General features: G+C 19.9%; 1 protein-coding gene and 1 pseudogene across 1 annotated transcript; both read left to right on the forward strand.

Moving 5' to 3' along the window:
- The first annotated feature begins 13,833 nt into the window (after positions 1-13,833).
- On the forward strand, positions 13,834-15,285 carry LOC133645541 (serine--tRNA ligase, cytoplasmic-like). The gene is given in 2 exon segments (XM_062040380.1): positions 13,834-15,180; positions 15,280-15,285. Coding segments are annotated over 2 exon segments (1,353 nt in total).
- A 294-nt stretch (positions 15,286-15,579) lies between these two features.
- Positions 15,580-17,100, forward strand: LOC133645542 (sperm-associated antigen 6-like; annotated as a pseudogene).
- The last annotated feature ends 76 nt before the right edge of the window (positions 17,101-17,176 follow it).

Raw genomic sequence — 17,176 nt, forward strand, 5'->3', positions numbered from 1 at the left:
AAACCCAAACCCCAAACCCCAAACCCCAAACCCAACCCCAAACCCCAAACCCCAAACCCCAAACCCCAAACCCCATAATTTACATATAATAAAATACTATAAAATTAAATTATTTAAAATTACATTCATCTAAAAGTAAATTAAAATTTTAAATTAGAATCTTCTATAATTAAGTGAAAAAAACATCATTTTATTAATCTTTAAAATCAAATTATAAATTAATATATTAATTTTTAATTGAATTTAAATCTTTTTATATTTTTATAAATTTTTTCAAATTAATATTATATAATTTAATCAAAAGTTAATTATTTTATATTATTTTTATTTATAATATAATATTTTATTATAAAAATTTTTAATAATATTATTTTTAATAGATATTATTAAATTTATCAAAATTATTAGATATATTATATTCTTTATTTTATTTAATTAAATATTATATTTATTTATCACTTTATTATTATTAAATATCTTGATTTATTTAATTTTAATTATTATCTTATTTTTAAAAAAGATATTAAAAAGTTAATATTAATTATTTTATATAAAATTATCAATTAATTAAAAATATTTATTTTTAATATAATTAAATAATTATAAATAAATTTTTTTTAATATTTTTATAATTTCTACTTAATTTAATCATAAATTATAATGATCTTATTATTTTAATAATTTACTTAAATTTATTTTATCAATAATATTTTTATAATAAGGATCAAAAATTTTAGACAACAATATAAGTCATTATATATAAAAATATTAATGAGCTTATTTTATTAAATATCGTCAAATTTAATATTCATAAAAAATCATAGATCAAAAAAAATTTTTTTTTCTTATTAAAATATTAGTCATATAATAAATTATATTATAACTCAAATAAAGAATTAAATAATCTTATATTATTAAATTATATCTATAAATCTATTTTTATAAATTTAAAAAAATTTTAATCAAATTTTAAATTTTTTTTTATATATTAATATTAATTTTATTTACAATATTATTTAAATTATTTTTTTAAGATAATGTTTTTAATTTCTACATAAAATGTTTTTTAAATTCTATATTTACACAATATACAGTCCAATATTTTTAACTTTACATATAATTAAAAATAAATATATAATAGTTATTTTATATTACTTTAATAAATTTATATAAATAAATAAACTATTTTGAGAAAACTTTTAATTTTTTATTTTTTTATTAATCTATTAAATTTTATTTTAATAAGACAGATTCTTAATTAATTTTAATCTCAAAAAGTAATAAAGAATATAAAAAATATTTTACCTTAATTACGAATCTTTTTAAAATAGTATAATATCAATATAAACATTCGTCTATGTCATTAGATTTAATTTTATTATTAAATGAAAAATATTATTTTATTTAATTATTTAATCTTAGATTATCTTTTTATTAATTCTTAAAATATTTTTTAATAAAATCAAATTTATTTTAAATTTTTTATTTTTTATTTGATTTTAGAATTTATTATTTTTTATTATTTTATTAATCAGTTTATAATCATTATATTATCATTGTTAAATTAAAATCTTCTTAATAAATATGTTATTTTAAAAATTTAAAAATACTTTATCATGTTACTAATAATTATTAATGCTATAATCAATAATCTCAATGAAATAATTTAAATTAAAAATATTATTAACCAAAATTTTATCCAATAAAAAAAAAATGACAAATTATATTTATTGATTTATTAGTATCTAAATAATTTAATCATAATTATTAAATATAAATTTATTAATAATTTTCTTTAATATAATTTTTAAATTTTTTAACTTATCAAAAATTATTATATTTCATATTAAATCTTTAATTATTAAAATTATAAAAATCGAGCATATTTTATAATTAATGAAAGAAATATAATCAATTTTTAGAAAAATAAAATTCTTTTTTAATTATTATAAATTATATTTTATTTGGTTTATAATTTATTAATTACTATTTCTAGAAAAATATTTATTTCTTATTTTAATAAATTATTTATTATTAAAAAAAAGTTTTTTCTTTATTTTGCTAAGATTCAATTATTTTAAAATTTAAATTAATTTATTTTTGTTTTTTATTTTTATTAGCCATATTAATGATTATTATTTTTATTTATTTAAATATTTTTAATTAATTTCATTTAAAATAATCTTTTAAATTTAATATTAAATTTTATTATTAATAATCTAAACATATAATATTTTTATCTAATTTTATATTATTTTTAAATATTGTTATTAGGATTTTTTTTTTATAAAATTTCTTAAAAACATATTTGAATCATTTAAAAGTAGTACTTTAAAAAATTATTACTTAAATAAAAATATATAACTAATTTATTATTTATTATTATATAATAACTATTTAAAATTAATATTATTATTTTATTACATCTTTATTTATTTTTTTTTATAAAATTAATAATTATCATATATAATATTATTTAAGAAATTAAAAATATAATTATATATTTTATTAGATTATTTATAATGCTATTTATAAACTAAACTAAAAATAAAATATTATTATTTTTTTTAATTTTTTTAATTGAATTTATTTTCAAATAAATCCTTATTTTGACTTTATTTTTTAATTAATAATTTAAGTATATTATTAGATAAATTTTTTTATTAATCTTTAATTTTTATTTTTTTTAATTTCAAATCTTTTATATGATTTTTATAAAATTATAAAAGAATTAATACTTAATTTAAAATTATTATATTATTTAATATTTATATTAATAATAAAGTAAACATTTTAAATTATAATTTTTTAAAATAATCATTTATTAATATATTTTTAAAATCTAAAATATAATTAAAATTTTTATAAAATCATTTTAAAATTTTTTTTAAATTAAAAATTTAAGAATTTTAATATTCTATTTTTATTTTATTTAATCAATATATTTGATTTTATCTTTTATCATTCTTATATTTTAGATTCTTTTTTTCGATTTATTAAATTATTTAATTTTTATTAAATTATATAAAATTAAATTTTTTATTTGAATTATTATTTTCTTAAAATCTTTTTTTTTAATAATCTATATATAGATATTAAAGATTATAAATATAAAATTTATTAATTTTTTTCTATTATTTAAATTAATAATTTAATTTATATTCTTTTACTATATTTTTAATGATATTTAATTTCTTAATATTATATTAATATTTTTATTATAATTAGTATAAGAATTTATTAGATATATAATATATAAATTAAGAAAATTATTTTCATTAAGAAAAATATTTAAAAGCAAAATAATTATAATCTTTTTTTTTTTAATTTTATCTATTTTATAATTATTTATTTTATTTTTAAATTTAAAAAATTTTAATAATAATAGATAAAGTATCTTAATTAATTCTTAAAAACTTTATATTATTATTTTTTCTATTTTTTTAGAATTATTATTTATTTATTTAATTTATTTTAATATTTAAAACTATATTAAAGATTATAATTTTTTTTTTTATATTTAATCATTTAAATTAATTTTATTCTTTGATTTATCATAAAATATATTTTTAATTATTTTTAATAAAATTTCTATTAATTTATTATTTAATATAATATTAAATTAATAATTTTATTTTTAATAATTTAATTGAATTTTTTTTTATGAATCTTTATAAATTTAAATTTATGGATCTATATTTTTCTTATTTAAATAGTATTAATTATTAGTAATATCTTATTTAATATTAAATTAATTATCTTTGATCTTATTATATTTTTTTTTTGAATTTATTTTTCGTTTATTATTTCTAAATAATCTTTTATAGTCATATTAATTACCTTGCTGTTGAATGTATTATATAAATTAATATCATTCTTCCATTTAAGATAATTATTAAATAAATAGTGATTTTTTATTTTATTTAAAATATTTCTTATCTATATTTTTTTTAATTAGTAAATTTTTAAAATTATTATTAATTTAATTACTCTAATATTTTTATCTTGTACGATATAATTAATTATCAAAATTAACATTTATATTTTAATGAAAATTAGTAATAATATTAAAATTAATTAAATCATATTAATTTAATTTCTAATATTAAAAACTTTTTTATTTTTCAATTTTTTTTTTTTAATATCATTAGTTAAATTTTTTTATTTAGATTATTTTTTAATATAAAATTTAGTTTTTTTTCTTTATTATTTTTAAATATTACTTTTTTAGAATAATTTTTCATAAATATTTTATTATTTTTAGTCTATTGATAATCATTTTATATTTATTATAAATGTATTAATTTTTTTAAAGATTTATCTTCTTTTTTAAATTTTTTAACTTATTAATTTTTTTAAGGAAAATGGATTATTTCTTATCTTTTAATTATTAATTATATTTATAAATTATAAATTTTTAATATTCAAAATTATTTTTAATTTTAATATTTGATTTATTATTATTTTAAAATTAATTTAAAATCTACTTAATTATTTTTTTTTATTAAATATAATCTAAAGATTTTATGTCTTTTAATATATTTTTTATTAAATTTAAAATTTAAATTTTGATTAATATTTATTTTTAAAATAAAAATTTATTAATTATTATTTAAATTAAATTTTTAATTCATCTATATATTATTTTATATAATTTTTAATTTTTATTTACTATTTTATAAATCCTTTTTCTATAAAAAATTAATTACTAATAAAGAATATTTTTTAAATATATTATTACAATATAATGCCTATAAATATAATGAAATTTTTTAATTTTAATTAATTTATTTAAATATATCTATATATCATTTCTATTTTTAATTAATTATTTAAATAATCTTAATTTCTTTATTTTTATATTATTTATTATTATTTATAATATACTATATTTTATCATGTATTTCATCATTTTATGTATAAAATTATAATTTTTTTATAATATTATTTTTATTTTTCATCTTATTAAAATTTTTTTTAATATAATTTTTTTGTTTATTTTATTATATATAATAATTAATGTTTTTATTATTTAAAAATATTAAACTATCTTATTATTTATTAAAATTATTATTTTATATTTTTTATTATAAAATTATTTTTTAGAATTAATTAAATTATTTTATTGAGATATATTTTTAAATTTTTTTTAGTATTTATTAATATCTAAATTATTTAATTAATTTTATATAATTATTTTTAAATATTTTTTATATGTCATTTTTAAATTTTATATTAATATTATTAAATATGAAATTAAATATCTATAATGTATTAATTAATTATTATATTTTTTATTATTACTAAATTATTTATTAATATAAGTAATATTATAATTTATAAAAAAATAATCTTCTAATAAAAAATTAATTACTTATTAATTTTTATGAAAAATATTTTATCAAAATAAAATTTAAAAATATTATAATTTATTTTTATTTTTATTTTTATTTTTAAATCATGAATTATCTTTAATATATATATTTTAATAGATTATAGAAAAATAATTTATAATTTAAAATTTATATTTTTATTATATTGCTATCATGTATCAAAAACTATTAGTTAATTAATCTAAATCACAAGAATATATAATAAAAAAATAAAATTTAAAAATTTAAATTTTATTACTAGTTGTAGTATATTTTTTAATTTAAATCATTTAATATTATTTTTAATAATTGTAATTATAATCTATATTATATTAATAATTATTTAAAATTTTAATTTTTTTTTATCATTTTAATGTAAACTAATTAATAATTAAATTAAACTATTAATTTTAAAATTTTATATTTTATTAACTATAAATTAAATTAATATATTATTTAATATTATTAAATATATTTTATAAAGATAAAATATTTTTCTAAAAATATTCTTATTAATCTTAATCAAATATTCATAACATAAATATTTAGAAAAATAATATATTATTATTTAATTTATATTTATTTAATAATTATTAAATAATTTCGACTAAGTTAAAATTTATTTATTATCTTTAAATAAATATTATCTATATTAATATATAAATAGTAAAAATTTGATAAATTTAATTTTTATTTAAATGATTATTTTTTATTTAAAATTAACTAAACAAATATTCTTAAAATCATTATAAATATTTTTAACTACTGTTATCATTTTATTTATCCTCTAACTATTAAATAATTTTATTAATTTAATAATCTTTAAAAATTTAATTTAAATTTGATTATTTTATAAATTTCTTTTATTATAAATAATAAAAAATATTCTCTTAAATTTAATAACTTAATAAAATATCCATAAATTATAAAAATTATAAGAATTATATTTATTTTAATTATTAGATAGAAATCTTTAATAATGGTCAAAATTTATTAGAACATACTATAATAAGATGAAGATTAAAAAATTGATAAAATAATGTCTTTATAGAATAATATTTTTTAACCTCAAAAGCCTATATTTATGAATGATATAATAGTATTCAAAGGTAGATTATTAAATAATAAAATGCATGGATTTTGTTATTAAATAGATAAATTCGGAAATTCATTATGAGGATTTTTTTTAAATGGCTAAAAAAATGGATTAATCATTTAATAAATAAATAATCTCATTTTAAAAGGAAATTATATAAATAATATTTTAGTAAAAAAATTAAAAGTTATTAATAAAAATTAATAAATATCTTGGGCTAAAATAATAAACAATGATATATATTATTAGAATTTATTTTTCTATAATGATGTATAATTTAAAAATTACAGCAAAATTAAATATTAATAAAATGATATAGTTATAGGATAATGTTATCTAAGGATTAAAGATAAAAGAATATATATATATTTTAATGAGAAGGGAATAGATAAAACTTAAAATGGGATAATAAAAAATTTATAAAATAATATATTATATAAAGGATTATTATGTTTAAGTAAAATTGATTTAAAAGGATTCTTGTATGATGAAGATTAAAAGATATCAATAAATTTAAATCTTAAAGAAAAATAAATATCACTTAAATAACTTTAATAAAATATAAATTTTTATAATGTCAAATTAATATATTGATCAATTAATAAAGGAATAATAAATATTAAATAAATATATTATATTTGAAGAAAATAAAAATATTAAATATATATATAATATAGAAATAAATGAATTTGAAATTAGGTATCTTAATTAGCTAAATAATAAAATCTTACTTTGATTGAGACTCAACATTAAATAGAGGAATTATATTAAATAATTAACACTTTGAGATTTACAGATTCTACCCTCCTTTAATATATGGGAGAGTTTCCAGTCAAGATTTAAAATAAGGATTATGTATAATAAAAGGAAAAGATAAAAAAACAAATGTAAATTTATATTTTTTAGGTATTTATTAATTACCTATTGTCTCAGCTTGAGCTATTCCTTATATGATTCAAATCTATAATAAAAATATAGGTAATATAGATTCTTTATATAATTAAATTTTGAAATTTGAACACTTTAATTATAATGAATAAAGAATAATAAATATAATAATTAAAAAATAAATTATTAGATAAATATAAATAAAATATAAATGTAGAGTAAAGGTTAAAAGATTTAATAACAAAAAGTGAAACTTAGGAATGAGAGGCATCCGAGCTAATAAAAAAAGTCAAGTCATTTAATAAAGGTAATATAAAAGAATATTATTTTGGTTAATTGATTTTTATAAAATCTAAAAGTTAGTAAGTAAAGAAAGTATCTTAGGAGTCCTAAACTTATATTGGAGATAATGAAGTTAAGTAAATATATATAACATAATAAATTAAAGAGAATGTTTAGAAAATGAAAATTATTTAAAGAGATAATAATTCTATTCTTATTTAAGATTAATAAAACTTTTTAAAAATATTCAAGTAAAATATTGATTAAATTATTTTTAATACAAAATAAGAAAAAAAAAAGAAAGATAATATCATAGATTACTAAAAAGAAAATATTTAAAATGAAATAATATTAAAAGTATATGATATAATATTAAAAAATGAATAAAAATAATAAAACAAAAATAAATAAAATATATAATAAGATTTAAAATAAAATACTGAGATAACATTCGAATTAAAATATAAATAAAAATAGAATATATCATCTATACAAATATCTCAACTTAATTAAGAATTATTTCTAACAACATAACTAATATTTAATAACCTATACTACTAAGAAAAATTTTCAAAATTACATATCTGGAATATAAAAAGAAATTCCAAACCTTATGTTACTTTGTAGTCACCAGAAGAAATATCCTGTGCCAATTTTTCTAACAATAATTAAAATATTATTATAGCTGGAGACTATTTCGGAAATATTTATTTATATGATTTAAGAACAGGTAAAAAACCAACTTAATAAATAGTTTTTTTTAATGAAATGTATTTTGGATAAATTAAAGATATATAATTTCATAATAATTCTAATTATTAAAATTTTTTTGTGATAAGCGAATCTGGATCATATTCAGAATGGTCATTATCCTAAATAGAGAAACCTATTTAATTGTAATACTTATTATCAAAGAATTAAAAAGATATAAATTCCAAAACTCTCAATATAAATTATGAGCCAATTAATATTAGATTGCATCCAATTGAAAAAAATAAGTCTTATATAAGTTTCAATGATGGAAAAATATTTATAAATGATTAAATTAGCTTATAAAATAATAATACTTAAGATAACAGAAATTGATATTTATAGGGACATCAAGGATTGATTAGTTCAATAGATATAAATCAAGACTCAAATTATGATTTTTAATTTTAATAAATTTTGCTAAGCGGCTCTTTTGACGAAACATTAAGATTATGGGATTTAAAATAAAAGAAACAAATCCTGTAAATATGATACCATAAAAATCCTATTTTATCAGTTTCTTGGTCCGGAAAAAATAACTATATCTTTTCTAGCACTGATTTAGAAGGAAATTTCTATATATGGAATTTATTAAAATCCTATACAAATCCTATTTTTTCCGAAAAATATAAAAACTAATATATTATATCTAAATGGAGTAAGAATCAAAATTATCTTCTAAAGACTGTTGATTAGAATAAAATTAAGCTATAAATATTTTAAGAAGATTTTTTTAGTATATAAGATAATAAATAAATCTAAAACTTTATTGGACATTTATAAAGTAATGATATTTAATAAATTATTATAAATATGATTGATGAAATATTTCTTTTAATTTATTTGTGCTTATCTAACGAAATTTAACATTATCTTTTTAATCAAACTCTTAAAATTGCTAAGGCTTATTTTGCATATATAGCTCATAATCAACTTTTACATAATCACAGAATTCTCTATCCTTTAGTCTTATTACATAACTCCAGTCTTTTACTTTATTTTATAACATAAAATCTCCCCTGTATTATAAGAAGCTTTCAAAAGGAAATAAAAATAACACAGGAATAAAACTCTAATCCTTAAAATTAATGATATTAAATTTCTTATTTAAATATTCATATTTATCTTAATAAGAATTTAAGCTTTTAGTTATTAGTTAAGGATATTTTTTGAGGAAATATTTAATCTAAAAATCTTCAAATTTAAGATCTTTAAAGATTTGTATTTTTCTATCCAGCATTCCTGACCCTTGTGTTAAAGATATAATAAATGGATTAGAAAGTAGAATTTCTTATATCTCTTATTTATCGTAGTTTAGTTTAAATTTTTAGTCTAGCATGAGTTCTAAATCTCAATGATTTTTCATTAGAAATAATCCAAAGCTATTTATTAATTATTGGATATTATTTTTTGAAAATCCAAAATTTAACATTGCATATAAATTGCCTCTTAGATGCTCTCATTCGGTTATGAATAAAAAATAATTCTAATTTAAAAGTTATTTTAATTAAATTTAATTGAAATTAAAAAATGATTTAACATCATCTTATATACCATTGATTTCAAAGTCCTTTTTAAAAAGTATATTAGGGATTTCTTTTATAATTTTTTAAGCTTCTTACTTGTTAATATCTAATGACTGTTATAGTAATGTATATATATTCTATATTTATTCAAAATTCAAATTTTAGTATATTTAAGAGTTCTATAATAGGTGATTTATATCGGCTTACTAAAAATCATATTCCTCTTTAAATTTTTAAATTATATACAATAGCTATTAAAAATCATCATTCTAAATATTTTAGAAGAAATCTTTATTGATCTTAAATATTCTCTATTACTAATCTTAATTAATATTTTCTTAATTAAACAATATCTCGAACTTACTCGTATTCATATTTTCTTAAGCACCCAAAACCCCAAACCCCAAACCCCAAACCCCAAACCCCAAACCCCAAACCCCAAACCCCAAACCCCAAACCCCAAACCCCATATTTATATAAAGTTATAATTTATATATTATTATTTTTTATCCTTATCCTCTTATAATAAATTCGTATTATTTAAGTAATCTCAAAATACTCCCGTATCATCTCGACCGCTTTCCATACCCTTAGCTTCATAATAAGACTTCAATCCTTCCTTAAATATGACTTCTAAATCATCAGGAGTTATCCTTCCATTTTTCTGTCTAACATCCTCTGTTCTTTACTTTATATAAGCAGCATACTCTTAATCTAGAGTCTTCTTTCCCTCTTCTTATAATTAGATATTTTCTTCGATCTCTTTTTGATTTTCATTTTACCATCTGAAATAATCCAGCATCACAGGGTGCTGGTTATAAGAAAACAGTTCCCAATCTCAATCGTATTAATCGGCAAATCTTTTAAGATGATTTCCTTGAAGGCTAACTTGACTCTCACATTCGTTCATAGTATTAAAATGGCTCTTAAGATATAAAGTAAAACATCATTCGGCATATCTGTCACCCATGAAATATTTTTTGGCGTTTCGAGAAATATTTCTGTAGCTTTGAATCATTCTTATAGTAGAGAGATAATCTAGAGGTACGTTAAGGATGGAAGTTGTCTCAGGGACAAGAGGAACGTAGTCATGAAGAATCTTATATCTGTGATTATTTTTAAAGCCATCTACGGTATGAAAAAGAGATTTATTTCAAATTCTATATCCCATTAATTATAAATAATTAGTTATATAGTTTAATGCTTCCATCTTCATTAAATTATTCTTTTCCTGTCTTAGTATATCTCCTAATAAAGTCCTAAAGAATCAACTCTGTGTCTTTGAAGTCAGATTCTTTATGCTCATTGGCCTGTCTATGGACCCTATTTAGAGTCTCTTTTAAATCTTCTTGAAAGAAGACATACTCTTTAAAGAATTAAGAATTAAAGAGGTATTTATTTTCCTAAAATAATTTTTTGGCCCTTCTATCTACATAATCATCGAACAATCAAACTTGCTAAGAATTGCAATTGTAATCGTAATAGGTTTTGGTAATCATCATAATAGCCGAAGCGGGGTAGATATATTTTAGTATTCTTAATCAACGATTCCCTTATATAACATTCCAATTATAAATGAAGAACATATTTAAAGCACCAAAGCATAATATCTACTTAATAAAGGCTTAGTAGTCCATGTAGGGATAGATCATTTTATCTTCCCATTCTGGATCTGACAAGGAGAGCTAAGTGATCTGTTTAGGCAGCTAAGGAGAAAGTCTTTTTGAAATATTTATTAATGATAATATTTTATCTATGCTGCTTAATCTCTGAAGTCGTGTCTCCTTAAAAACAGGCATATTTTAATCTGGTATACCCAAAAGCTCTATAGTCTAGTAATAGTCATTCATTTTATATTATAATTTAAATAATACTTTATGAAGGAGTTTAGTAATTTTAAATAATGAAAATAGTTAAAAAATTAAGCTTTTAAGTTTTTAGAAAGTTATAAAATAAATAAGGGAGAGCGGATATATTAAGGAAAAGATAAGATGGATGAGAAAAAAAAAATGATGTTTTCTTAGGTATTAAATAGGAGTGATTTAATAGATACTCAATTTAACTAATTTAATTGATGTTGAAAAGCTATTATAGCCAAGGATGAAATTACTAAAATTTAATAAAATTCAATAAAGACTCAGAAGAAAACTAGCCTATAAAGTATAAAAAAAAATCCACTTAAGAATGATTTAAAAAAGACTTTTTAAGATTTAAAGAATTCAAATTTAAAATAATAAAGTCAGATTTATTAGAGCTAGGAAATATCAATTGATCAAAATATCAAAGAATGAAGCATCTAAAGAAAATTATAATAAATCAGAGAAGAAAATAATATACTACGCAAATAAATATAAATGAAGAATTTGAAGCTAAGTAATAAGCTGACTAAAGAAGAGATAATATTAGAGATTAAATGAGTAAGGTAAAATATAGTAAGAGATAAAAGATTATTTTAACAGAAATAGTTTGATATTTTGAATTTATTGGAATAGAGAAACTGACTGTAGATGAATATTCATGTGATTACTTTCATCGAAGGTTATGAGTTTGAGGACAGTGATAAGCTACAGAGACTTTAGACTATATTAATTAGAAAATATAAATAATAATTTCATTTTAAATATTATTAATTATTACTCTAATAAACATCTTATAGTATATCTTGTAATTTTATTCAATTTTAATCATTGAATATTTATTATATTTTATCATGTAACTCTCAAACAAAGTCTTATAAATGAGTTTAATTATTCTATATGCTATTAAAGGTTATTTCTTCTTTATCAGATATTTATTCAATAAATTCTTCCTGATTATATTTTTTTATCTTTTGTCTCTCTATCCAGATGATATTTTTCTATTCATCAATTTTCTACTTCAAATCCTCATTCATTAGATCCTCTTTGCTTAATGTCAATAAATTTTCTTTTTTTATTTCATCCATATAAAAATTATTCAAAATTATATCTTAGTTATTACTCAATGAAAAAATAATATTCTTAATTTTATCTTTATATTATATTTAGTTCAGAGAATTCTATTTAATAAATTATTCCAATTCATCTGTAAGCTATTTAACCTTTTGAAATTATTATTTTTTCTTCATTTTCTAAAACTTTATTTAAGATGTTGTTTATTTCTATTTTAGAAGATACTAAGAAAAGATTCAAAATATTTAAATCTTGATTTTTTTCTGCATTTCGAATTCTTTCTAATTTCATTAATCATCTAGATAATTGATATACTCTTAATTTAGTATGTTGATTTATTAGTCACTCTATTTATCTTCTTTGTTGTTAGTTTAAAAGTGTACTTTTTAATTGAAAATTTTATTTTAATTTTCTCACTGAAATTCTTTCTTCTATAAAATATTTATATCTAATTAAATCCTATCCTTCTTGGATTGGCTTTGTCTATTAGATTGGCTCTCGTTTTCTTGGCAAAAATGACAAAATTAATTCTTTTAATAACAGCTGTTATGATATAATCTCTTACACTTGCAGAAGAAGACATTTCCAAAACAGACAAAATTCTTACAATAAAAACATATAGTGTTTATATTTCCTATATATTATCTACTTTTACCTTTCTTCATAAATCTTACCAAACAGTCACTTATATCAACTTTTTTATAATCCTACTTTATGAAATCATAATTATTCTTTAAATACTTTTATAGATTTATTTTATTTAATTTACTATAATCTTTAACGCTACAAATAATCTTACTCTTTAGAAATTAAAATTCATTTTTGAAAAGCTTCTGTTGCTGAATTTCCCCTTCCTGAATCTCTTCAATCATTTATATTTCATAGCGACCATTTTACACTCCAGTAACCATCCCATTCTTTTCTCTATTTTTCCCGAAATTTATAAAGTCATTTATTTACAGTCTCATTTTATAACATATTATTTTATAATGACAATAGATATTAATCTGTTCAGATTAGAAAAGGGCCATGATCCGCAGCTGATCAAAGATTAGCTAAGAAACAGGTTCAAAAAAAAAGAAGAGATACAGAGAGTTGATTATATAGTGGATTTGGATAAAAATTACCGAAAGCAAGAATTTATAATCAACTAAAAAAACAAGCAGATTAACCATATATAAAAGTAGATCGGAGAGTTAAAAAAGGATAAAAAGTCCTGTGATGATTTGATAAGTTAAAATTAGCAGCTGAAAATAGAAAAGATAAAATAAGAGAAAGATTTAGATAGCATATAAAATTTACTTTGATTAGAAGTCAGGAAAATAGGAAATTTCCTCAATAAGGAAGTTATTATTTCCAAAAATGAAAAAGATAATAAAATAATAAGACAATGGGGAGAGAGACCCAACATCAAGATAACACAGGTTCCTGGCTAGGCCTACCACCATCAGGTGCTATCTATGCTGGAGGGCTATGACCCCAAAAGGGGCTCGAAGATATCCGGCCACTGAGGCTATTTTCTAAAAGGAATAGGAGTCGTCCTGAATATGGCCTTGATCAACTACAGCTTATCTTTCCTAAGACAGAGAAACTATGAGCTTTAGCAAGGCCCTCTCTTCATAAAGAAAAACATCTTAGCTCCTCTTTGTCAATTATAAGACTATGATGATTAGTTATATAAGATTTCCGATGACAGCTAAGAGACAAAAGAAGATAAAGAAAAATACTTGATAGCTACCTCAGAGCAATCTATATTAGGCCAATACTAAAATGAGTGCTTTTAAAGCAATGACTTACCTATGAAGATAGCAGGCTATTCCACATGCTTTAGAAAAGAAGCGGGAGCCCATGGGAAAGATATCTGAGGAATTTTCAGAGTGCACCAATTTGAGAAGATAGAACAGATCGTTATCTGCTAGCCTTAGGAAAGTATGAATGAGTTTAACAAGCTCTGTGAAACCATAGAAGACTTCTATAAATCTCTAAAGCTGCCTTATTGATTAGTTTCCATAGTCTCGGGAGAATTGAACGATGCCGCTAGCATAAAGTACGATTTGGAGGCTTGGTTCCCCGGCTACGAGGACTATAGAGAATTGGTCTCATGTTCGAATTGCACTGATTATCAGGCAAGAGGCTTAAATGTAAAATTCTTCAAAAAAAATGACAAGAACAGGGAATATGTCCACATGCTGAATTGCACTCTTTGTGCTACCGAGAGGACACTCTGCTGCATTTTGGAGAATTACTAAACTGTCGAGGGGCTGCAAGTCCCCGAGGTCCTGGTGCCCTTTATAGGTCAAGAGTTCATTCCCTATAAGAATACAAATATAGAGAAAGTTAATTAATAAATATTTATAAATTTGATTAGGAATGTGAATGAAGTTCATTAATAATTGTGAGGCGTTTTTCTTATTCGAATTTACCATAATAAATAGGTGTAGCTTATTTATATTGGCTAATGTTGCCCTGTTAATATATATGGTGGCTTACTCTTTTCTAGTCTATGAGTACCAAAAGGAAAAAATCATCAAAACCATTAGCCCATTTTTCATGTTTCTGAATATGTTCTTGGTAATGAGTTTTAACTGATGGCTCATTATCACTTATTTAATGGGGGAAATCCTCGGCTACTCTTTGTATTTATTTTTCTAAATAAAAAAGAAAACACCAAAACAACCCTCAAAATGCAACTGTAATTAATTATAAAATTTATTATAATAAAATTCGTTTTTATAATGTCCTGATCAATTTTGTTGCCCTTCGACGAGTATCAAAAATCCTGAATAAATTTTGTCTAAACAATAGCAGAACTGGCTCAGAGATCCCAGAACATAGAGACTCTGCAGAAGGCAGGCGTGATGGCCCTGCTTCGTCCCCTTCTTCTAGACAACGTCCCCTCCATACAACAGACAGCTGCCTTGGCCCTGGGGAGGTTGGCTTCCTACTCAGACGATCTTGCAGAGGAAATAGTCTCTTATGACATCCTTCCCTAGCTGGTCTATTCACTTTCAGAGCAAAACAGATTTTATAAAAAGATTGCAGCCTTTGTTTTAAGGGCTGTGGCGAAGCATTCCCCGCGTTTGGCTCAGGCCGTAGTCGATTCGGGTGCCTTGGATTCTCTCATTTCCTGCTTAGAAGAGTTCGATCCGAGCGTGAAAGAGAATGCTGCTTGGGCTCTCTCCTATATAGCTAAGCACAATGAACAGCTGGCTAACTTCGTTATTGAATCAGGAGCTGTTCCCCTATTAGTACTCTGCATTCAAGAGCCTGAAATTAATCTCAAGAAGATAGCCACCTCGGCCCTTGCTGAGATTTGCAAGCATAATACCGAGATGGCCCAGAAGCTAGTCGACCAAAGGGCCATTCCCTTTTTGACTAATTTGATTATCCATAAAGACGCCGAGCTAAAGAGATAAATTTGCTACTGTCTTACTCAGATAGCCAAGCATAAGTAAGAGCTTGCTGAAGAGATAGTCAATAATAATATTTTTCCTAAGATTTTTTCCTTGCTGAAGGACTAGGATAATATGGTCAGGAAAAACTCTGCTAATCTCATAAGGGAAATAGCCAAGCATTCTTCTGACCTGTCCAATACCATCTGCAATTCAGGTGGTGCAGCCGCCCTAGTAGAGTACATTTCTGATTTTAAAGGGCTTTCTAAATTACCAGGGATAATGATTCTTGGTTATATAGCGGCCTTTGATGAGCATAATGCTATGGCAGTCATAAATTCTAAAGGCATAGAGCCTTTGAAGGAGACTCTGATCAAGGAAGATGATGACCATCTGAAAGCCGCCAGCTGTTGGACGCTGGGTCAGCTGGGAGGGCATTCTTATAATCACGCCAAGGCCATGGCCGAGACCAATGTCCTTTCTCATTTACTGAATATCTATAAGAATCAAAAGCACTCTGATGACACTAAAAAAAAGGCAAAAAGGGCTCTGAAAAACATCCTCATAATGTGCACTGTCCTCGATGCATTGGAACCACTGATAAACGAGTCCCCCGATGAGATATTAATCTATATACTTTAACAGTTTAAGAAGATATTGCCGACTGATGCCACTGCTAAGAAGAATTTCGTCCTGTCTAATGGGCTTAAGTCTATATAGGCTAAGCTGGATACTGATAATCATAAGCTGAAGGCAATCATTGATGATATTTCGGCAAACTATCCTCAAGAGATTGTTTAGTATTACTCTCCGGACTATGCAGAAACTTTAATTAAGAAATTAGAAGAGTTCAATACCGAATAAATAATATATAATTTATAAATTTAGTTATATTAATATTTGGGGTTTGGGGTTTGGGGTTTGGGGTTTGGGGTTTGGG

Source organism: Entelurus aequoreus, unplaced genomic scaffold, assembly GCF_033978785.1.
Source record: "Entelurus aequoreus isolate RoL-2023_Sb unplaced genomic scaffold, RoL_Eaeq_v1.1 HiC_scaffold_444, whole genome shotgun sequence".
In the NCBI taxonomy this organism is placed as follows: domain Eukaryota; kingdom Metazoa; phylum Chordata; class Actinopteri; order Syngnathiformes; family Syngnathidae; genus Entelurus; species Entelurus aequoreus.